The sequence below is a fragment of the Rutilus rutilus genome (assembly GCF_951802725.1).
Source record: "Rutilus rutilus genome assembly, chromosome: 22".
Taxonomy (NCBI): domain Eukaryota; kingdom Metazoa; phylum Chordata; class Actinopteri; order Cypriniformes; family Leuciscidae; genus Rutilus; species Rutilus rutilus.
Window position 1 is genome coordinate 21,068,680 of NC_140227.1, and position 24,209 is coordinate 21,092,888.

General features: G+C 37.0%; 1 protein-coding gene across 1 annotated transcript; it reads left to right on the forward strand.

Annotated features, from left to right (window-relative positions):
• Positions 1-4,864: 4,864 nt before the first annotated feature.
• On the forward strand, positions 4,865-23,540 carry grm6b (glutamate receptor, metabotropic 6b). The gene is made up of 12 exons (XM_084394434.1): positions 4,865-5,186; positions 6,529-7,138; positions 12,551-12,767; positions 13,202-13,337; positions 13,705-13,859; positions 14,679-14,819; positions 14,976-15,176; positions 16,471-16,610; positions 16,690-17,313; positions 18,031-18,342; positions 20,079-20,328; positions 22,327-23,540. The coding sequence occupies exons 2-11, from the start codon at positions 6,584-6,586 to the stop codon at positions 20,316-20,318; spliced, it is 2,721 nt and encodes a 906-aa protein (XP_084250560.1). The 5' UTR covers positions 4,865-5,186; positions 6,529-6,583; the 3' UTR covers positions 20,319-20,328; positions 22,327-23,540.
• Positions 23,541-24,209: the final 669 nt, after the last annotated feature.

The window sequence follows — 24,209 nt, forward strand, 5'->3', positions numbered from 1 at the left end:
CCGGGACTTGAACAAGGGTCGCCCAAAGCAAAAAAAAAAAAAAAAACTGTCAGGGCACTGACCACTAGGCTATTGAGGGTAGTAAGTTTTTGCAATTTGATAAATCTTAGAACCTTATTGTGTAATAAACAAAGGGGGAACAGAATCCGACGTGTCAGAAATATGGGGGGAACAGAATACGACGGCAAAAAAAAACAGCTGTCGGAATCCGTTCCCCCACTCCCATTATGAGAGGTGTTGATGTAATGGTTTAAAAAATGCTGATTTTATTTTTGTGTGTGGATGGAGCTTAACTTGCATCAGTTTAAAGAATATATTGTTTTGCCTTTTATTATGATAGGACAGTATAGTATCAAGAAAGTTTGACGAACCGGGACGTGAACTCGGGTCGTAATAAGCTGCAAAACAATGAATAACTGTGCAGAGTGTACTGACCACTAGACGATTGGGTTTTGTAATTAGCTGCAATGTGATAAATATTAGAACCGCATTGTGTAAGAAACATAGGGGGAACAGAATCTGACGGCAAAAAAAACAGCTGTCGGAATCCGTTCCCCCACTCCCATTATGAGAGGTGTTGATGTAATGGCTTAAAAAATGCTGTTTTTATTTTGTGTGTGGATGGAGCTTAACTTGCATCAGTTTAAAGAATATCTTTTTTTGCCTTTTATTATGATAGGACAGTATAGTATCAAGAAAGTTTGACGAACCGGGACGTGAACTCGGGTCGTGATAAGCTGCAAAACAACGAATGACTGTGTAGAGTGTACTGACCACTAGACGATTGGGTTTTGTAATTAGCTGCAGTGTTATAAATATTAGAACCACATTTTGTAAGAAACATAGGGGGAACAGAATCCGACGGCAAATAGTTCAGCTGTCGAAATCCGTTCCCCCACCCCAATGATGAGAGATGTTGATGTATCGGCTTAAAATATGCTTATTCTATTCAGTGTGTGGATGAAGCTTAAACAGCATCAATTTGATACATATTAGAACCTCAGTGTGTCAGAAATATGGGGGGAACAGAATCCGACGGCAAAAAAAACAGCTGTCGGAATCCGTTCCCCCACTCCCATTATGAGAGGTGTTGATGTAATGGCTTAAAAAATGCTGTTTTTATTTTGTGTGTGGATGGAGCTTAACTTGCATCAGTTTAAAGAATATATTGTTTTGCCTTTTATTATGATAGGACACTATAGTATCAAGAAAGTTTGACGAACCGGGACTTGAACAAGGGTCGCCCGAAGCAAAAAAAAAAAAAAAAAACTGTCAGGGCACTGACCACTAGGCTATTGAGGGTAGTACATTTCTGCAATTTGATAAATCTTAGAACCTTATTGTGTAATAAACACAGGGGGAACAGAATCCGACGGCAAAAAAACCAGCTGTCGGAATCCGTTCCCCCACTCCCATTATGAGAGGTGTTGATGTAATGGTTTAAAAAATGCTGATTTTATTTTTGTGTGTGGATGGAGCTTAACTTGCATCAGTTTAAAGAATATATTGTTTTGCCTTTTATTATGATAGGACAGTATAGTATCAAGAAAGTTTGACGAACCGGGACGTGAACTCAGGTCGTAATAAGCTGCAAAACAATGAATGACTGTGCAGAGTGTACTGACCACTAGACGATTGGGTTTTGTAATTAGCTGCAATGTGATAAATATTAGAACCGCATTGTGTAAGAAACAGGGGGAACAGAATCCGACGGCAAAACAAACAGCTGTCGGAATCCGTTCCCCCACTCCCATTATGAGAGGTGTTGATGTAATGGCTTAAAAAATGCTGTTTTTATTTTGTGTGTGGATGGAGCTTAACTTGCATCAGTTTAAAGAATATTTTTTTTTTGCCTTTTATTATGATAGGACAGTATAGTATCAAGAAAGTTTGACGAACCGGGACTTTAACAAGGGTCGCCCAAAGCAAAAAAAAAACTAAAACTGTCAGGGTACTGACCACTAGGCTATTGAGTGTAGTAAGGTTTTGCAATTTGATAAATCTTAGAACCTTATTGTGTAATAAACACAGGGGGAACAGAATCCGACGTGTCAGAAATATGGGGGGAACAGAATCCGACGGCAAAAAAACCAGCTGTCGGAATCCGTTCCCCCACTCCCATTATGAGAGGTGTTGATGTAATGGCTTAAAAAATGCAGATTTTATTTTTGTGTGTGGATGGAGCTTAACTTGCATCAGTTTAAAGAATATCTTTTTTTGCCTTTTATTATGATAGGACAGTATAGTATCAAGAAAGTTTGACGAATGGGACTTGAACTCGGGTCGTAATAAGCTGCAAAACAATGAACGACTTTGCAGAGTGTACTGATCACTAGGCTATTGGGTTTAGTACTTAGTTGCAATGTTATAAATATTAGAACCGCATTGTGTAAGAAACATAGGGGGAACAGAATCCGACGGCAAATAGTCCAGCTGTCGAAATCCGTTCCCCCACCCCAATGATGAGAGATGTTGATGTATCGGCTTAAAATATGCTTATTCTATTCTGTGTGTGGATGGAGCTTAAACAGCATCAATTTGATAAATATTAGAACCTCAGTGTGTCAGAAATATGGGGGGAACGGAATCCGACGGCAAAAAAAACAGCTGTCGGAATCCGTTCCCCCACTCCCATTATGAGAGGTGTTGATGTAATGGCTTAAAAAAATGCTGCTTTTATTTTTGTGTGTGGATGGAGCTTAACTTGCATCAGTTTAAAGAATATATTTTTTTGCCTTTTATTATGATAGGACAGTATAGTATCAAGAAAGTTTGACGAACCGGACTTGAACAAGGGTCGTAATAAGCTGCAAAACAATGAATGACTGTGCAGAGTGTACTGACCACTGGACAATTGGGTTTTGTAATTAGCTGCAATGTTATAAATATTAGAACCACATTGTGTAAGAAACATAGGGGGAACAGAATCCGACGGCAAATAGTCCAGCTGTCGAAATCTGTTCCCCCACCCCAATGATGAGTGATGTTGATGTATCGGCTTAAAATATGCTTATTCTATTCTGTGTGTGGATGGAGCTTAAACAGCATCAATTTGGTAAATATTAGAACCTCAGTGTGTCAGAAACAGAATCCGACGGCAAAAAAAACAGCTGTCGGAATCCGTTCCCCCACTCCCATTATGAGAGGTGTTGATGTAATGGCTTAAAAAATGCTGATTTTATTTTTGTGTGTGGATGGAGCTTAACTTGCATCAGTTTAAAGAATTTTTTTTTTTGCCTTTTATTATGATAGGACAGTATAGTATCAAGAAAGTTTGACAAAACGGGACTTGAACTCGGGTCGCAACAAGCTGAAAAGCAATGAATGTTAATGTAGAGTGCACTAGGCTATATGCACCCAGGATTAAACATAAACATGCGATTAGTTCTAACTGCTTGAATGACTACTAGTCAAGAAAACAACTAATCAATAGCCTACATTTAATATTTGACATTATTTAATTAGTAATTAGTATCCAGCTCTTTACATTAAATTAGTTGAGTTAGCATAATTAGTTAATGAACTAATAAAACAATAAAATAAAGTTTAAATTAAGATACTAACCATATATTTCTATATAGCATTGCTTATTCCACCACACAACGTACTGTTTATAAGGTGATATTCCGTTATACATGTGAAGATTGTAGGCTGTATCTTGAAGATTTTTGTATTGTATCTTCTGTTATAAAGACGAATATTGACATTTCGTTAATTAAACAAAATAAGAACACAATGTTGTTAAAAATAAACAACTTAGGCTATGTTCTGTAAGATGTGTTTTGACTACTTTTTGTTTAATTATATCTCTAGGTAATGAAGATATAGCCTATTAACAAAAATAAATCTTATATTATATATTATATAAAAAAAAAAAAAAAACCTTTATAGGCCTATATAAAATATAATAAAAAAAAGGGCCTCATTGATTAATTTTGCCTGATTGGGGGCTGCTACTATTTGCTTAAGCTTTTTGAATGTAGAAGTGTGATAAAGGCGTGATAGGCTATCAATTTTATGTGGATAAAGGCATATTTTGTACATGACTACACATGTCCTTATAAGGCCCAGAAATTATGTCGTTTTAACGACATAACATCTCGTTATTACGAGAAAAATATCGTTTTAACGACATAAGATCTCGTTATTACGAGAAAATATGTCGTTTTAACGACATAACATCTCGTTATTACGACATAATTGAGGGAAAAAATAATATGCATAGGCCTATGTGGCAGCAATGGGTCACCGTAGTAATTCCCTACAAACCAAGCCTTAAAAAACTACTTGTCTAGCCTTAACATTTTGATACAGAATTGTATCACTTCGGGGTAGATACGCGAACCGAATTTTCCCGACAACGCTTTATCTGTAGAGTGGTAAAGAGTGCAGAGTCAATATGTTGGAGATGTGAAAAGCCATTAGCCCATATGCCATGTGTGTCAGAATAAAGTCCAACGATAGTATTATGGACCAGAGTAAGGCTATACACAAGGCCTATCATTTAAAAAAAACACGTGACAGTGAGGTCAGCTAGATTATCTGTCTTTATAAAAAGACAAAGAATAATTCTAAAATCTACAAAAATAAATCATATAAATCATTATGACGAGACGGGTCTCGCACCAGATTGTTTCATAAAAGCAGACGGTCTATACGTAGAGAACTATATCCAGCAGTGTTCACATTAAAAATATATACCGGTCCATCCCTCTCAGAGACTTTTCAAATGCATGCATGATGTGGTAATCCCAATCTGTGCCCATTAGAGAGAGAGAGAGAGAGAGAGAGAGAGAGAGAGAGAGAGAGAGAGAGAGAGAGAGAGAGAGAGAGGAGTAACAAAAGTGTGAGAGAGAGGGAGACAGAAAGCGAGAGAGTGAGCGAAAGAGACAGACCGAGTGAGGGGGCTTTTAAAGGATTTGACAGTGATTTGTAGAATCACAGTTGTGGAATGTTCGTGCTTTTCCACCTTTTCCAGCGTTTTATAGTTTCTTAAAGCTCTCAATACTTTCTACATTAAAATCTCACCTCAATCAAACGAATCTTTAGATTGTCGTTGTGTGAGAAGACTGTGGACATTTTAAGATGAGAGCTGAAGACTCGGATGTTGGGGACATCTACTGTCGTGCTTCAAAACCATCCAACTTCAGCTCCAGATGGGCGCTCACTGGCAGCTGCATCAGTCGGTGAGAATCACTAATCGTTATGCCAAAACATTGACTGTAAATTCGCTTAAAACGTTGTAAAATGTTGTTAAGATGTCTGCTCAGGTCTCGTGAAACATGGTTAAGAAGCAGTGCTGCTGTTCCCATGAACACTTAATCAAACGGGTGTGCGTGTGCGACGCGTGAGTCTCCCCGCGGGAACTTCGGATTTCAGTCCAAATATAGAAATTTTTCCGCTCACCTGTTGCTGAATATGTATCAGTTAATTTGCATCAAATATTAATATGCTTGCCTATACATGCCCTCTATTCTCAGCGGTCTGTTGAGTGCGAAGACGAAAAAGTATGCTAAGTTCATTTTCTAGAAGACAGACTTTTGGTTGAAATAGCCAACTGTAAAGAATAAATTATTTTTTTTGTAAAGTAAAATTATTAATAAAAAACGTAGGCTATACACTGGATGTAAAACTACGTGTTGTACTTCCTTGAATTTTTGTCAATATTTTTTTATGTGAAGGCTAAATGTAAAAAATAAAAAATGTAAGGGATGTAAAAGAATATGCCCTTACATAAATCTACTATGGTAATAACATGTTTTTGGTCACTACTGTAATGGCAATGCCATGGTATTTTTATTTTTTTAAATAGGCCTACCTTACAATATCATTATGGTATAAAGAACCAAGTTGGTTGGTAGACTTTTCATTCTTTGTTGAATATTCCTGGTGAAAGGAATAGAATGGGAAAAAAAAAGTTATTAAATATGAAAAAAAAAGAAAAAGATTTTAACTAACTATTTTAAGTGAAATTTTTTTTTGGACAATATTTTGGTTGGCACACTGTTAAAAACAAACTCAAATTAGTAGGACACAAACTTAAAAGATGCAACCAAACACAATGCTGTGTGTCTGTGTGTGTGTGTGTGTGTGTGTGTGTGTGTGTGTGTGTGTGTGTGTGTGTGTGTGTGTGTGTGTATATATATATAGCATTATTATAATACTTAATTCATTCTATTACATTTAATAGAAAAGTGGGTTTGGTTGGCACAGTGTTAAAAGAAAAACTATAAATACTTTAACAAGTAGGAAACAAACTTAAAAGATGCTACCAAACACAATGCTGTGTGTGTGTGTATATATACATTGCATTATTATTATAGTAAATTAATTATATTTAATAGAAAAGCTTTCAACCAGCTATAATTTTGTTGTCTCTTGATAATATCAGTGAGTGTGGGTCAAGAGGTCAAACATTTACCTGCACCTTTAATGCATTATCACACAATCTATCTACAAAGCAATGCTGTTGAAAGGCATACTTTGTGCATAATTTTCGTGTACATCTTTTGTCTCATTTCTCCACAGGAGACACAGGTAGAGAAGAAAGCATTGTGCTGTAGCAGAAGAACCAGCCCCTTGCATGGCAGCAATGACATCACAGCAACACGCATCATCACTATGCCATCACTGCAGGATCAGCAGGGCACCCAGACAACACGTGGCCTCCCTGATTCACGTCATGTGGATAGTGATGATGGGATTTACTCCAGAATCCTCGGCCTCCTCCTCAGGAACTCACTCCATAAAGATCGAGGGTGACATCACTCTGGGAGGGCTTTTTCCGGTGCATTCCAGGGGCCCCGCTGGTGTTCCATGTGGGGAAATTAAGAAGGAGAAGGGAATCCATCGTATGGAGGCCATGTTGTATGCGCTGGACCAGATCAACAGCGATCCAGACCTGCTGCCTAACATCACCCTGGGTGCCAGGATACTGGACACGTGCTCCAGGGATACATATGCGCTGGAACAGTCCCTCACCTTTGTCCAGGCCCTCATCCAGAAAGACAACTCAGATGTTCGCTGTTCCAATGGAGAGCCTCCCATCATTCCAAAACCAGAGCGAGTGGTAGGGGTCATCGGGGCTTCGGCCAGCTCAGTGTCCATAATGGTGGCCAACGTTCTTCGACTGTTTGCGGTGAGGGATCCTTTTTAACTTCATTTTAATTAACTACATTTTAATGTTGATTCCCTCAGTCTCAGGCTCAGCAAATGTTTCATTTAAGGCAAGACATTACAGGTGAATAGAGTTTAAACAAATAGATATCGCCATACTTTCCCCAGTTTATTAATCACAGTACATTAAGACATTTACAAGTTTTCTGAAATTTTAGGTTGTTTAAACATGCAAATAAATATGCATTCATTTTGTTGACATATTGGAGTTAACAGATTTTTCAAGTAGGATTCTTTTTATATCAGTCCATAAATCAGAAAATACTGTCAGAAAACAGCCAGAAAAATATTTCACCATATATTTAGGAATAAAATATTATGTAAGTAAATCAGGTAAATTGTATATGTACAAACCCTTCTCTAAAAGCTTTCGGAATATAGATATTTTACAACTGGAAAGTTTGGTGTGAGTGCTACTGAAGTGGAGATGTCTGATTCAGAGCATGAGGAAAAACTCAATGGCCTTTAAAGATATGTATTGTAATTGAAATATAAAGATGCAAACAGACAAAGTGGGAACATATACATTTACATTACGGATGTTTTCTTTCCACTAGTCTGAAAGAAGACATGTTATGGAAGCAAAATAGTCAAAAAGTGACCACAACCAGTGTGTGAAAAAACAATGTTTTTGCCTGTAGTGCCATAAGATGTATGGCTCTTTTTAATGTTGTATATGTGTGGCAGTGACTGGATTTCCTTCCTCTTGCATGGTGTTGCTGCAAGCCTGGATTCTGCAGTGCTGCAGATAGCGCCAGGGCTAAAGGAAGTATAACTAATTCTGTTAAAAGGTTTGGATTGTGTTTCAGCTCACTGGCCTCTCAGCAAGAGCTTCTTAAATGATATAGATTCTTTCTTTATTTTGTTGTAGAGTATCAGATTTTCCTCGAAGTGAGAAGTGTTTTTGAATTACGCACGTCATTGACCTGTCCTTAAATCATTGAGAACCACCACATTGAAATTTGCTGCGTGCATGTCATTTAATTTCAAATCCTTTTTCATTTCTAGATCGTCATTCAGCTTGCAAATCCTACACCTGATCTACATTCAATTTCATTCCACCCTCTGCCACGTTAGATCTTTTTTATTTATTTATCGGTTTTAATCATTTGTGTTCTTTGTGGTCAGCGCTCAAAGCTGGGTGTGCTTTAGTACGTGAGCTGATAACCTCGCCCAGAAGTTATTTGCAATCATTTTCAGTCACCATGGGTTCAGGGAAGATAAACAATTCACAAAATAAAAGTGACTCATCAAAGCCCCATTAGGTTTTTCTCAGGACATTATACCTGGAATTTGTGCATCCTAATCGTATTTTGATGTGGTTGTTCATTACTTTTAGTGATACGGTCTGGAACAAGGCTGGCTGATATGACTGAAACAATCACATCTCAATTTTTTTTGCCTTTTGATGCCCTTGGACAAAGCGGAGACTGGGGGATAGTTGGCACACAAATGAAGCAATGAAACCTGAGAAATATTTACTGGAGTAAGTGTCACCCAGACTTTTGTATATCTCAATATTTATATATTTGCTCTGAAATTTGTTATTAAGGCAAGACAAAAACATGGTTACAGTATTTTCTAATTTATGAACTGATATAAAGAGATTTCCAAAATCCCCTCTGTAAAAACCTTTAACTCAAATATATAAACAATGTAAAAAATTACATATAAGAATTTTGACCCTGGCTTTATCCAGTGTTCAGATTTCTGTACTGGAAATATATGCCAATTATTGCATATTTAATTAGATAGCATAACATATAAGCATAGCATTTAAAAAAACTTGTAATACAAAACTGTGATTAATCAACAGGGGAAATATGGCAATATATATTTGTGGAAATTTGTACCCTATTTTTTAATAGTCTTAAAAAAAATGTCATCACTGAAATTATAATACAGCTAATTAGATTCATGTTTAATGCAAGTAAATCACAATTTAAATCTTAAATTCTTTAATTCAGAATTAAATACAAAATTAACAAGGCATGTCAAGGGAAAAAAATAACAATTTTAATTGATATAAAACAATACAACAGTATATAATAATAAACATTAATATTTTACTCAAATATAATTTAATAATTAAATTAGGGACTTTCATGAATATTTTTGAATAATAAAGAGTTTGAATCGATTCATTGAAAGGGGTGTGTATGGACGTACCACAATGCTTTAGTCTTCTAGTCAATGTTTATCTTTACAAACTTGTCCATGTTCCTCCCTGAGTTCTGATAAGTGGTAACTGAGGAAGACAGATGTTAACTACAGCATTACGGAGGATCCGCTCTCCATTAAAGCCCTCTCTCCAGCTCAGACTCCTGATGGAAAATCAAGCGTGAGCCCGGAGAAATGCAGTTGCCGTGTTATCAGCTACAGGCAGCTTCTGTTCTGTGGCTTTAGCTGAATGAGTGTGGGCCTTTAACACATAGATCGACAGGGACAGATCTCATTTCAGTCTCTAGATCTGCTTGACCCTCACATTCTCTAAATCAAGGGTTTCACTAGTCCAGAAAAGATTGTTTTAAAGACAACACAAGATGTCTTTACATAAAGATTCATGAACCATTCTATATCAGATTCTTACAATAGGTGGATGACATTCAGCCTATAAAGCATATTTTTGTAGAATTGGATTAAGTGCTATACAAGACTTTTAGTCCTATCTAGTAAAAATGTTACTTTTAAAAGAACACTCTCAGAAAATAAAGTACATAATTGTACCTTTAGGGGTACAATGGCTTGTCACTGGGCCTGTACCCTCAAGGGTACAATATTGTACCTTAACCTTTAAAAGAAACGGTACATATATGTACCTTTTAATGCTTTTTGACCCTCAAAAAGGTACATATATGTACCTTGAGGTCCAATAATAAGCCCTATGGGGTACGTTAGTGTAGATTGTACCTTGGGGGACAGAAACGGACTCCTACTGTACCCCTATTTCTGACAGTGAACAATTTATGATTTCATTCAATTTTATGATTACATTCACTTTTTAATCAGAAATATTATTTAATCTGGATGAATCAACCTGAATATTTTGGGTTATATTTGTACACCACACCAGTGAAAGTCATTTTTAAGGGTCAGATCATGATAAAAAAAAAAAAAAAAGCACGTTCACATTTTAGGTGTAGATGCTTAGGGAGCATATGTCTAAAACGAATGAAACACTTCTAGGTAATGTTTGCATGTGACTGCTGTTAATGTTGACATGATTCATGTGTGGACAGGCTTGAAGGCTGAAATGCTTATGATGCATAGCAACAAATTAGTATCTGAGACAAAATCTTTCAGCAATGTCCTCCTTTAGCCACGTTTTCCTTTATATATTTGCATTGATGCTTTGAAATGACATCGGATGAGGAATGCATTGCAAACTTTGAATGTTGTTGTTTCTCATGCCAGACGTAACAAGTGCCTGAACGGTCATGGGTAGTGCAAAGGCTGTAATATATATATATATATATATATATATATGATGGGGGAGGAGAGGTTAAATCTGTCATAGCAAGTAAGCTAGTAGAATTAAATATATTGTATGGCTTATGGCTGAGAAATGGCAACCTTGTCTCTTGATCTGTCTCTCTCCCTCTGTGCTTAACATAATTTGACTAAAACCCCTCTAATCCTTCCAGATAATCTGTCAAATGGTCCTCTCCCTCTTCTCTCCTTCTCCGGTTTGTATCCACCTTTTCCTCACTGTCCGCTAGCCCGCTTCTTTAAAGAACCTTTCATTAAGCCATACGCGCTCGGCAGACATTAGTCGGCGCAAAGCCTAGCCCAATGACATCAACTGCATCATTAAGAAACTAGCACAACAGTAAATTAATCTTCTCATCTTTTTTTTTTTTTTTAATACAAACAAATGCTTTTACAGTGGTAGCTCGTGCCATCTGTATTTTCCCAGGATTTTTATGTGCTGCAGCAAACACTACCACTAAAGCTAGGGTTGTTTTGCTGCAGGAGACATGTGTTTCCTATGTTTTAGGACATGCCTAAGAAATATTACTAGATTATATATCATGTATGAGTGTGATATTTATTTTATACAACAGTCCAATAAACAAAAGAGCAACCTTAGACCCAGTATTCCCAGTAACTTTGTCTATTTTCACTCCGCCAACGAAAATAGTTTAAACCAAAACCACAGCTTTTTAATAGTTCAGCGTCTCTGAGTGACATTCCTGAATCAGTGTTTTCTGAACAAATTGGTGGAGTGAATATTTCGATATTTGTTATGCACTTATACTATGCACTATGTACTCGACCGTGTAGTGTATGAATATTATACGGTTATTTTGTTATCCAGCACCCTCTCCTTTGGCTACATAAGGAAAGCTGCAACAGTTGAGTGCATCAAGCGTTCCACCACCCCTTTTTTTGGTTAATTAAGTTCATCATCCAGGTATTTGAAGTGCAGTTTTCTTTTTTGAAATTTTCAGTATGAACACACTACTCACACTACTTATACTACAAAACGGCATAGAATAGAACTGTGATGCACTAATGACTCATTTCATCCCTGTACGAATCTGAGTGAATGATTCAGTGACTCACAAATGGCTTCATCCAAAATCACGTACTCTCTGAGAAGGCAATTATTTTGAATAATTGCTTGCTTTGCGACCGTTAAAAAAAAAGTATGTTCTGTATAGTATGAATGTAATCTGGAAATACCACATTTGTCATGTTTTCATTGTCATGTGACCTTGTGTGCAATGAATTTCACCATGAGTAGTCAGTCAATCGGGTACTTTTGTGAATTTGTGAAATACTGTGAATTCTGACAAACCGGTATTACTCATACTGTTTTACCTACTTTATAGTAGGGAAGTCTGCATATTCAGATGGAGCCACATTTAAATGAATCGATGGGGAAAATGTTTTATTGATTCACTCATAACACAGTAACTCATCGCCACATACTGTTGTGATGATGTAACATACAGAAACAGTCACTCATAAATCCCCACCACACTGTTTAAAATAAAGGTTCTTTATTGGCATGTTTGTTCCATGAAGAACCTTTAACATCCATGGAACCTTTCCACTGCACAAAAGATTCTTTACATTTATTCACACTCATAAAAAATGGTTCTTTTAAGGACTGTTGCCTAAAAGGTTCAAAAATGGTTCTTCTATGGCATCGCTGAGAAAACTACCTTTTGGAACCTCCCAGACCTGTCCACGATTTCAACCGAGGGGGAACACTCATCCTCCTGTTGTATAACATCATCAAAAATGAATTTTATCAGTCCAGTAAAATCAATTTAGCAGATCAGAGAATTTCATGAAATTCATGTAAAGGACGCAAAGTGAGTCCTGCTGTTGCTCACTGTCGTGTTCTGTATCTTCCATTTTGCAGATTCCTCAGATCAGTTATGCTTCAACAGCACCTGAGCTTAGTGACAACAATCGCTACGAATTTTTCTCCCGAGTCGTGCCGCCCGATTCCTTTCAGGCCCAGGCGATGGTGGACATTGTCAAAGCCATGGGATGGAACTACGTTTCTACTCTGGCATCAGAGGGGAACTATGGAGAGAGTGGTGTAGATGCTTTCATCCAGATATCCAGGGAAGCAGGTACAGAAAAGTAATGAAAAGTGACTTCAGTGCTTTTAAAAGATTGTATTTAAATCTACATAATAAATCAATATAATATATTGTTTATGTTATATTGATAATAATATCTAATATATATATTATGTGCTTTGGTTGGAAGCTAATTTAACCTGATTTACCATACCCTGATTTTCCATAACTGACGAGGAATTTATCACAGTCTATCCAACGATTTAACACATCTGGTGTTGTATTTGATGAGGAAAGAGGATAATGATCAGAGGATAAAGGTTTCCTGTGAGTAAACAAGTTATTAGTCACCTAGACTTAATGACAGACATGCTACAGATTGACCGGGATGTTATATTCAATCTAAAGACCCTGCAACCATCATTCTCTTATGAACGTATCAGAGTCCCTCAAAACTATTCGTCATTTTAATTTGTTTTATTCAGGGGGTCTTTGCATCGCACAGGCCATTAAAATTCCTCGGGAGCCAAGACCAGGAGAGTTTGACAAGATCATCAAAAGGCTAATGGAGACATCCAATGCCAGAGGGGTTATTATCTTCGCTAATGAAGATGACATCAAGTGAGTTGTCTTTTAGTAGTAATTCTGAATGACTCGGAAGCAGGAGATATAGCCTTGGAAAAGGTTTGAAAATGGTTTGAGAACAGATCAATCACCCTACAACTGGAACATCAGGATTCTTAGAAGGAAATACGGCAAATTAATATATTACCGAGTGCATTTTAATCTAGTTTAATTTGCATTTTGTAATTAAATCCTAAATGAACCTGATAATGACACACACACACACACACACACACACACATATATATCGTTTGGAAATCAGCAACAAATCATAACTATAATGGATCTGATTTTCCTTGTCTTTAATGAACCTTAAAGATATTTCTTTCTGCCTTTCTGAGATTTTTTAATTCCTTTATTGTAGGCGTGTCCTGGAAGCAGCGAAGAGAGCCAATCTTACAGGTCACTTTTTGTTTGTGGGATCTGATAGCTGGGGAGCAAAAATCTCACCCATCCTGGACCAGGAGGACGTGGCTGAGGGTGCAGTTACCATCCTCCCCAAGCGAGCGTCCATTGATGGTATGAACTTGTAGCAGTGTAAGATCAACGAAGGTTTCATAATTAAGAAAAGAATCCACCCCAACATTTTTTTTTTCAAATTCAGACTCAGTTATTCAAAAAGATTCTGCACCTATGGCCATGTATTAAGTACTTAAGTCAAATCGAGTCACATACAGTATATTTATGTAGCGCTCTATACAATACAGATGGTTTCAAAGTAGCTTCACATTAATACAACTGGAAAATAACAGTGCTAATGTTGTAAAATTCGATTTAAGCTGTAAAGCAGCTCTACAGAAGATAAAAGTGTCATTATTCAGCTCAATTTAGTTCAATACTGATTTAATTCTGTTCAATAACTGTGTAAAAGTTGCAGTTAATCAATTATGAAGTTTTATTCAGCTATAAGCAACTCTACAGAAGGCTATAATGTTATTACTCAGCTCCAGAAAGTTCAGTGTTGATTCAGTTCAGGTCAATAACAGTGTCAATATTATTAAGTTAGTGTCATTATCCAGCTCAATTCGGTTAAAGTTTTGTTTATATCCGAAAGTTTCAGTGCAGTTAAATCAATAATTTAAAATTTGTCTTTTAAACCCCAACTGAGCAACCCGAATGTGACAGAGGCAAGAAAAATTCTATCAGGTGACAATAGGATGTCAAAAGGATAATTCAACCAAAAATGACAAGTTTGTAATTATCCATGTCATTCCAAATCTGTAGGCTATATTTTTTTCTATTGAACACAATTTTTTTTAAAGAAAATGACAATATGGTTTCGCAATGATGACATATTTTTCCTTCTGGGGTGACCTATCCCTTTAACCTGTTTCTCAGGGTTTGACCAGTACTTCGCCACAAGATCTCTGGAAAACAACAGGAGGAACATCTGGTTCGCTGAGTTCTGGGAGGATGACTTCAAATGCAAACTGACACGGCCTGGAATCAGAGGCGAAAGTGGGCTGAGGAAATGCACAGGCGAGGAAATAATTTCCAACAAATTACTCCCATAAATGCTGTAGTACTTGAATTATCATACATTCTTATGCTTTTAAGATGTGCAAAGCACATCTAAATGGATTATTCCTCCAGCAAAGCTTTTCAATTCCTGTCATGTTGCTTTCGGTCTTTCAGGAGAAGAACGAATCAGCCAGGATTCGGCATACGAGCAGGAAGGGAAAGTGCAGTTTGTGATCGACGCTGTGTATGCCATGGCCCACGCTCTCCATAGCATGCACATAGACCTTTGTCCGGGATCAATGGGCGTTTGTGACAAAATGGACCCGGTGGATGGAAGAATGCTGCTGAGCTACATCCGTGCTGTCAATTTTAATGGTAAGCCTTCTCAAGGACACAGCTGAAGCATGTAAGCCATTCCAAACATTGTGAACGAGACCTTGAGACAGTCAGAATTTCCGTAATGGCTACAAGACTAATGAACTTGAATGTAAGTCATTATTTCCGAGGAATGCTTTGTTTGAATCTGCCAGGAAGGTTGCACGTAATAAACGTGCACTTCTCGAATCGAGGATATTGCCATTACTGTGAGACTGACAGGTGATAATAGGTGAGGAGTAGTTTCTGCAAGAGGGGAAAGGCCAGAACAGAAGCTGCTGTTTCCAAGGAGGAGGGTTGTGAGTCCCATGGGTTAGTCAGAGTGCGGCGAGAGAGGTCAGCACTCAATCCCAGCCTGAAGAGATCCACTAATGCACAATGCAGCAGCGCACGTACCTCGTCTCTCTCTCCTTGTCTATGATTCTCCCTGGGGCAGCCTCTTTCCAAACACAAGGCGCATTTCCTTTTTCAGCGCTATCTTTCTGTGAAAATCCCTTTTCTTTTCGTCACTCGCTCTTAAGACATTTCTATGAAAAGCACAGCTATTCAGTTTACGCACAGTGGACGTCCTCACGCTCTTTTATGGAAATCTTTTCGGCCTTGAGTGCCTAAGGGGAACAAAACACTGTGTGCGGACCGTGATTTGCGATTCGTAAACTCTGGAACATGAAATTGAGTTTGCCTTGTTGTACCACATTTTTCCTCATATAATTACATTTTGTTGGCAGCACTTTACAGAAAGGTTCATTAATTAGTTAAATGCATTACTTAACATTACTTAAAATATTTCTAAAGCATTTATTAATCTTAGTTAATGTTAATTTCAACATTTACTAATACATTATTAAAATCAAAAGTTGAATCTGTTAATATTATTTAATGGATTTAAGCTAACATGAACTACAATGTTTTAATAACAACTAACATTAAAAAAGATTAATAAATACTGTAACAAATGTATTGCTATTAGTTCATGTTAGTTATAGCATTAATTAATGTTAAGTAATGGGACCTTATTGTAAAGTGTTACCCTTTTTTTCAGTTACAACACTATTTTTTTAAGAAAGCTTTGATATGGAAAAGTCACCTTCAAAGTTATGCTTGACAATTTTACTTGAAATCAAAAGGTGAAAAGAACAATGGTTTGCAGAAGCGTGCATTGTCACGCATTAAGGCAATTTTATGCCATTCCAGCGGGCCATTTCTTTTAAATAACTCTGTTGTTTCAAATGATTGCATTTGAAATAATAACTAGTGATGTTGAATATCAAAACCCTGTGTGTTTACTCTGAAGGCAGTGCCGGTACAAGTGTGATGTTTAATGAAAACGGTGACGCCCCAGGACGATACGATATCTTTCAATACCAGCTTTCCAACACCACCAGCCCGGGATATAAACTCATCGGCCAGTGGACCAACCACTTACGACTCAGTGTAAGCATATTAAGCCCCTTTGTAGTTTGGGACATTTCTGAATGCGTGTTCTTGAAATATTCCCCTCTTTTTCTGTAAGGCTGAGGAAATGCAGTGGTCTGGAGGGGATAAAGCGGTTCCAGACTCGGTTTGCAGCTTCCCCTGTGAGTCTGGGGAGAGGAAGAGGATGGTGAAGGGCGTGCCGTGCTGCTGGCACTGTGAACTATGCGACGGCTATCAGTACCTATTGGACGAGTTTAACTGTGACATGTGTCCCTATGACATGAGGCCCACCCCTAACCGCACGAGCTGCAGACCCACTCCCATCATCAAGCTAGAGTGGAGCTCTCCGTGGGCCATTATCCCAGTATTTCTGGCAGTGCTGGGCATTCTTGCTACATCAGGAGTCATCATCACCTTCATCCGCTTCAACGACACCCCAATAGTCCGTGCTTCGGGCCGAGAGCTCAGCTATGTTCTCCTGACGGGCATCTTCCTCATCTACCTCATCACCTTCCTCATGATCGCTGAGCCAGGCTCCGTGGTGTGCGCGTTCCGCAGGCTGTTATTGGGGCTGGGCATGTGCATCAGTTATTCTGCCATGCTCACAAAAACGAATCGAATCTACAGGATCTTTGAGCAGGGAAAAAAATCAGTCACGCCACCAAAATTTATCAGCCCCACATCCCAGTTGATCATCACATTTATTTTGATCTCAGTACAGGTGCGTGTATGTCTGTAATACAATTGACATTCATTTATCCAAAACGATCTACCAGATACTTGAGCAACATACATGTTAAAAATGCACACATTTTTTACTCATCTAGAACGTTTTTTTCACATAACTTTGTAGTATTATCACATTCCCATATATGTTGAAAAACTGTATGTTTCGTGTGTTCAAAAAATATTTTTTTTGTAGAATAAAATAAAAAAAACAAAACATTTCCAACAAACAAAATCTGAACAATATTCTGCCAATTCCACCTTTTTTTTTTTTTAACACACAAAACATACAGTAATTCAACATATATGGGAATGAAATATATATATCAAACCTTTAGTCAATGTTAATTTCAATTATTTGTATCATTTGTATCTAAATGAACTCTTGATCAGAGTAACTGCTTTGTTATGTGTTTACAGTGTTGTCACTGTGCTTTATGTCTCCAAAAGATATTTTGGTCTAAGGACTTTTCGTCCATTAAATTATTAAAGAAGCAAGCTTTTGAGTGTAGCACGGAGGGGCTGCAATTTCACTGAAAGCTCTTCTCTTTTGGTGTCAGCCATTAATGGTTGTTTATTATTTGAGAAAACATTTAGAAACATGGTCTCTTGGATTCTTATTGAACTGATTTACTGGTATTAATGATATCATGGACCTTTACAGAAGTTGATTTTGTGTGAACGTTGATTCATTGCTCTTTTCTGCTCACAGCTCCTGGGTGTTTTCATTTGGTTTGGAGTGATTCCCCCTCACACGAATATCGACTTTGATGAGCTACGTCCCCCCAACCCGGAGTATGCCCGTGGAATCCTGAAATGTGATATGTCAGATCTGTCTCTGATTGGCTGTCTGAGCTACAGTATGGGGCTGATGGTCACATGTACAGTCTATGCCATTAAGAGCAGAGGGGTTCCTGAGACCTTCAATGAGGCCAAACCCATCGGCTTTACCATGTACACCACCTGTATCATCTGGTTGGCCTTTGTTCCCATTTTTTTCGGCACATCACAATCCACAGAAAAGGTAAACTGTCAATAAGATATTTTGGACAGATGTATCTGATTTAAATAGAACAGGCAATATAGAAAAAAAAAAATTACATTTACATTTATTCATTTAGCAGACGCTTTTATCCAAAGCGACTTACAGATGAGAACAATAGAAACAGTTAAAACTAACAATAGGCCAACAATATGCAAGTGCTATGACCCTTCCCAGCTTAATCTAACGCAGTACCTGTACTTTTTTTTTTTTTTTTTTGATAATATATATAGAATAGAAGATTAGTATTAATGGATTAAGTGTTGCCAAAAAAATAGATGTACATTTTGTTTTTGTTGCAACAATGCATTAATAACATTTGTTCATACAGTATTTTTCCCCGACTATGTAAATAAGAACATTAAATTTAAAATTAGTATTAATTTTCTCACAAAATTCTTTTACATTTCTTTTCATTTAATTCTTTTGAGATACATATGTCACTTACATTGCAATCATTTCACGATTGTTTCACTATTAACAGTCTGTGTTTGGGTCTGGTGGCATATTTGATATCATCATCTATATAAAATCCTAAGTCTTGCTTCCATGATATTAGTGTAGAAGATCCGCTGGTGCCTGACATTAACATGTTATACAGAAATATGATCTTCACTCTGAAAGTGTCTAGACATACATTTCTCTGGATAAGATGGCTCTGGTTCAGTTAATGATGCTGCATCATTTACTTGTGAATGCTTCAACCATAATCAGATATTAGAAACCTAGAAAACTGTAGCTATATCTGGTTAATATAATTGCTATTTAATTGGATGATGTTTTGTATTGGACTAAAAGCTGTTAAGATGCTGGCCACACTTAATGCATTTAGTTTATTCAATTTTTCACGTCTATTCATCCTGTGGGGGATGGTTTTGCTTACAAAGCACAGGGATTTAAAAATAGAAAGTATACTCTGACTAATAGAGAAGTCTTTTAGTGGCCGGTCAACCGCAAAGCTTTTGACCCTCAGGTGGTCTTCAAGTCTTTTCATTTCTTGAAAACGCATGGAAAAATAAAAGACTAGACTATAGAGCGGGCTGCAGTGTGTATGTATATATATTTTTAGATATATGTTTTTGAGTGCTGTTATCTCACATTTTATTATACTGAGGTTAAATTTTAAAGTGTATTTTGTTTAGTTTTATAATGTTAATAAAAAACAGTTTTAATAGTTTCTTGTGTGACAGCGCTTTAGACTTTTTAGAGTGGCAGTCATTATATGGGTGCTGTCCACATAATTTCATGAAATTTAAGATCTCTTTAGGGGCTATTATGATATTTATATTATAAATGAACAGAACTGTGTGGTGCATCTTCGCCAATTGTCATATATGAACGACTCACATGCCAATAAACATGCATCAGATCAGGGTTTATTCATTTGGCTCATGAGACACATAAAATAGGGAGTCACATAGCTGACCTCACATCAACCTTATTTGAAAACATAATTAATGTATGCAAATTATATGTCGCACTAAGACGGGATACTATAAACTGACTGAATTGTTTGCACGTGGCTGATGTCAGCTCTTTGGGTCATTACACTGATTACACTGATTTCCAGGGAATTAATTGTGACCATCAACAGAGAGTATGTATATAAGTGTAATGTGGAGTGCTAAAGCCCTGACAGCTGATCTACCACTTGTGATAGGTCGCAGCTGAGGCCAGGCTAAAATATTACTCTTAATCTTTTTTCCGCCCTGAACCAGATGTTCATTCAGACCACCACGCTGACTGTGTCCATGAGCTTGAGTGCCACGGTGTCCCTGGGCATGCTGTACATCCCCAAAGTCTATGTCATCATCTTCCACCCAGAGCAGAACGTTCAGAAGCGCAAGCGTAGCTTCAAAGCCGTGGCCCAGGCAGCCACTGTTTCCACTCATCTCTCGCAGAAATCCAACGACAAACAGAACGGAGAAACCAAAGTTGAACCAGATAGATCCCAATAAAGACCAGAAGGTAAAAAGAAATATGTTGTACCTGTATATCTTACCATCAACCTTCTGTGTGTGTGTATATATATATATATATATATATATATCAAAAATCTAAATTTTATTAAATTTTATTTTATTATTTTATTAATATTCAACCCCCTGAATAGAATCCCTCACAACAGCACAAATCTGCAAAACAGACGTTGTCTCAAGCACACCTGATGCAACTAATCAAGGGCTTCATTAGTTGCACCAGGTGTGCTTGAGCTAGAACACATGAAATATCTGAAATGGCTAGGTTTTTTGAGTGTCATGTTTGATTGCATGTTAGAAATATGGCTAAGTCAAAAGAATGGTCCAAAAAGTTAAGAGAAAAAATCCCCACCCTTCACAAACAAGGAACAGGATCCAAAAAAATAGCGAAGGCACTAAATGTTTCTAGAACACCGTTGGAAGCATAGTTTGCAAGTTCAAAGTTAAAGGAACAGTGGTTACACTACATGGACGAGGCAGAAAAAGGAAGCTATCAACGCTGCAACCAGATTTCTGAGAAGGCAGGTTCAGAAAAACCCTCAAGTAACTGCAAAAGACCTGCAGAAAAACTTTTCAAAGGTTTCAGCTTGCACAGTAAGGTGCGTACTGAACACATGCCAGAACATGTACATCACTACTGATCCAAAAGCACAAAAAATGTTGGCTCCAATTTGCTCAAAAATCATATAAATAAGCCACAGGGATTCTGTTCTGTGGAGCGTTGAAACAAAACTTTCCGGCCCTATGGATCAGCAGTATGTCTGGAGGAAGAAGAATGAAGTATATGCTGAAAAGAACACTCAGCCTACAGTTAAGCATGGTGGTGCTTGTTGATGCTCTGGGGCTGCTCTGCATCCTCTGGCACTGGAAACCTGCAGAGTGTGGAAAGCAAGATGGATTAATTAAAGTATCAGGAAATCCTAGGAGAAAACTTCATGCCGTCAGTGAGGAAGCTGAAGCTTGGGTGTCATTGGACCTTTCAACCGGACAATGATCCCAAGCATACCTTAAATTCCACCAAGGCTTGGTTGTCCTGGAAGATTCTACAGTGGCCATCACAGTCACCTGATTTGAACCCCATAGAAAATCTGTGGTGGGATTTGGAGAAGGCGGTTGCAGCACGCAAACCCAAGAATATTACTGAACTGGAGGCCATTGCTCATCAGGAATGGGCTAAGATTCCTCAGAAACGTTGTCAGAAGCTGGTGTCTGGTTATACCTCTCGTTTGCAGCAGGTCATAACAGCAAAATGATGTTCTACTAAGTACTAAAGATGCTTACCATGAAGGGGTTGAATAATTTGGAGACTGCAGAAGTCATTAAAAAATGCATTTTCAGTTGAATTTGGGGAAACCACTTGAAACATTTGTTGTGTTGAGCTATTCCAACTATCACTTTTTTTTATTTGTTCATTGCAAACAGCTGAAAGTCTGTAAATTTTGCCAATAAACCTGATTTGCAATGGGGGTTGAATACTTTCGATTACAACTGTATATATTTATGTGAGTATATACAGTAGGGGCCAAAAGTGATGTATGGAAGGGATAGTTGTTTTATATATATATATATATATATATATATATATATATATGAGGGAAGAGCAAAACACTAAACTTGGCAAAAAAGGTAAACAAGGCAACAGGTTTTATTTTACTATGGAAAAAAAGGCCTATAAAATCCAAAAGCTCACACGAAAAAAAACATATATTGACTACAACATAATCAGTTATTAAAATTTCCTTGGTTCTCTCTTGTTTTTGTATGTGTTCATAATTTCTTTGTGTGACAACCTGGCCAAAAATTACGTCACAGTTTGGCATGTTTCATTGCATTATTATAACTAAAACAATTGACTCCAAGCAAAACTATGCAATATGCTTAAAAAATCTTTAACAATTTTTTTTAATAATAATTAGTCTGGACATAATTTATTTGTTGTTTTTACAGACAAATTGCATTATATAACATATATGCTATCTATCTTCAGGTGACCAAGGCCTGTGTACATCCTAATGAAGTAGTCTGAGGAGATAGTCAAGGCAAACAAAAGGATCGCCAGAGGATGTGCAGATTTGTAATATCTGCAACAAGAGAAGAGTCTGGCTGAGAATAACACTGAAATAATGAATTAATTGTACAATATGTACAGAAATAAGAGGATCAATGGATTCTTTTTTATGTGGAACTCTCACATCAGCTTTGAGACTGGAACATATTTGTCCCCTTGAATATTTCCCTTGTCACCACGGCATCACCAACTGAGTTGAAATTATAGATTTGTGAATTCATGATGAAGAAGAACAAAGTCACTGGAGAAAAATGATAGAACATTTCTTTTACCAGCATTTCTTGAAAGACTAAGTGTTTGCATCTGATGTATCCAAACGGAATCGGACATAAAACTTGAGTACATTAATAAGTCACATTCAGTTTCAGTGTCATCTCCATCCTTATCTCCTTAAGTACATATCATAAATGATGACAGAGCTACAGAGACAATGTTGGGATCAAGTATGCTTCAACAGTCCAGCCAGTAGAACGCAGGTACATGGAGGTTTCACTCTCTTTGAACTCTTTGCTTTCGAAAATGTGCCATAACTTATGTTTCAGATGTTTCCGAATAAATGTTTTAAGTGTCTTGTGTGCAATCCTTATAATAGGCAATCCTGTATTCTAAATCATATTTATTAAAAAATGATAGATTACCAAGAGAAAACAATGACAATCTGTAATGGCAACAAAGTTTTGATTAGAGATGTTTAGTTTTATCATGTTTCCTTGAGCTCCCCAAGAAATACTGATTTTTAAACTAAATGTATGCTAATGATCAGTATTTAATGATTGATTAAAATGAAAATAGTAACAAGTCGACTTTAGAGACTGACATTCAGATCCTTTTTTGTCACATGCAACTAGCATTCAGAGTAGTCACTTATATATTTTGCATTATAGCAAATGGGGAAAAAGACCGTGCATTAAGTACATTGTTTGATTAGTGGTTTTTGCAGTATTATTTCAAGAAGCATTATTAAATGATGATGACCATGCAGTTACTGTAAACTCAGGTTCCAAGTTGGCTTACTTAGCCTTGATGAATTTTGTGGGTGTCTTGTTTTCATTTAAGACAAAAAACACTGGAATAAAAATGTATTGATTGAATGCATGTTGGGAAAAAAAATATTTAATAAATCCTGAAAAATGTATATTGAAGTCATCATATGTTACTGTATAGAAATCAGTATGATTGTGAGTGTCTTTTGTTCTCATAGTTGTTGTAAGGCAAAAACACATCCAATGGTCCATTTACCCCGGGGCTTTTCATCTGTTGTTCCATCATCTAAAATCATGTAAATGTCTCATATACTGTATACTGAAGTAAGAATAATTGTCGATAAACTGTTGAATAATTGAAAATGTATGCACACCCAGAGGTGTAACCTCTTTGGGTCATGGCCACATTATCACCTCAGGGTGTGCAGTCACTTTCAATAATTCATCTGAGTCAATTACTGAACATAATAACAACTCACCCAAACTATTAGGCTATTTGAAAGCATCACTTTAGAATGGTGGTTTGTTTCTAAGCAATTATTGGTCATACAAAAAGAGAGACAGCATAGGCTACTTTCTATACATTTAATAGAAATTGTGCATCATTTTTATGGAATTTGGTATGGTTTTTCTAGTTCTTTTTCCATAGTAGCATGCTACAGATTATGGCAGTTTAAATAATGTGGCAAAGTAATAATGTGGTCAAAAAAACCTGAAAGTAGTCCATAGTTCAGCAATGTTGGAGAATGTCAAACATGAGGCACACTATTGCCACTTTAAAAATGGGTCAAATTTAGGCCTAACCTATATGTCCACCGA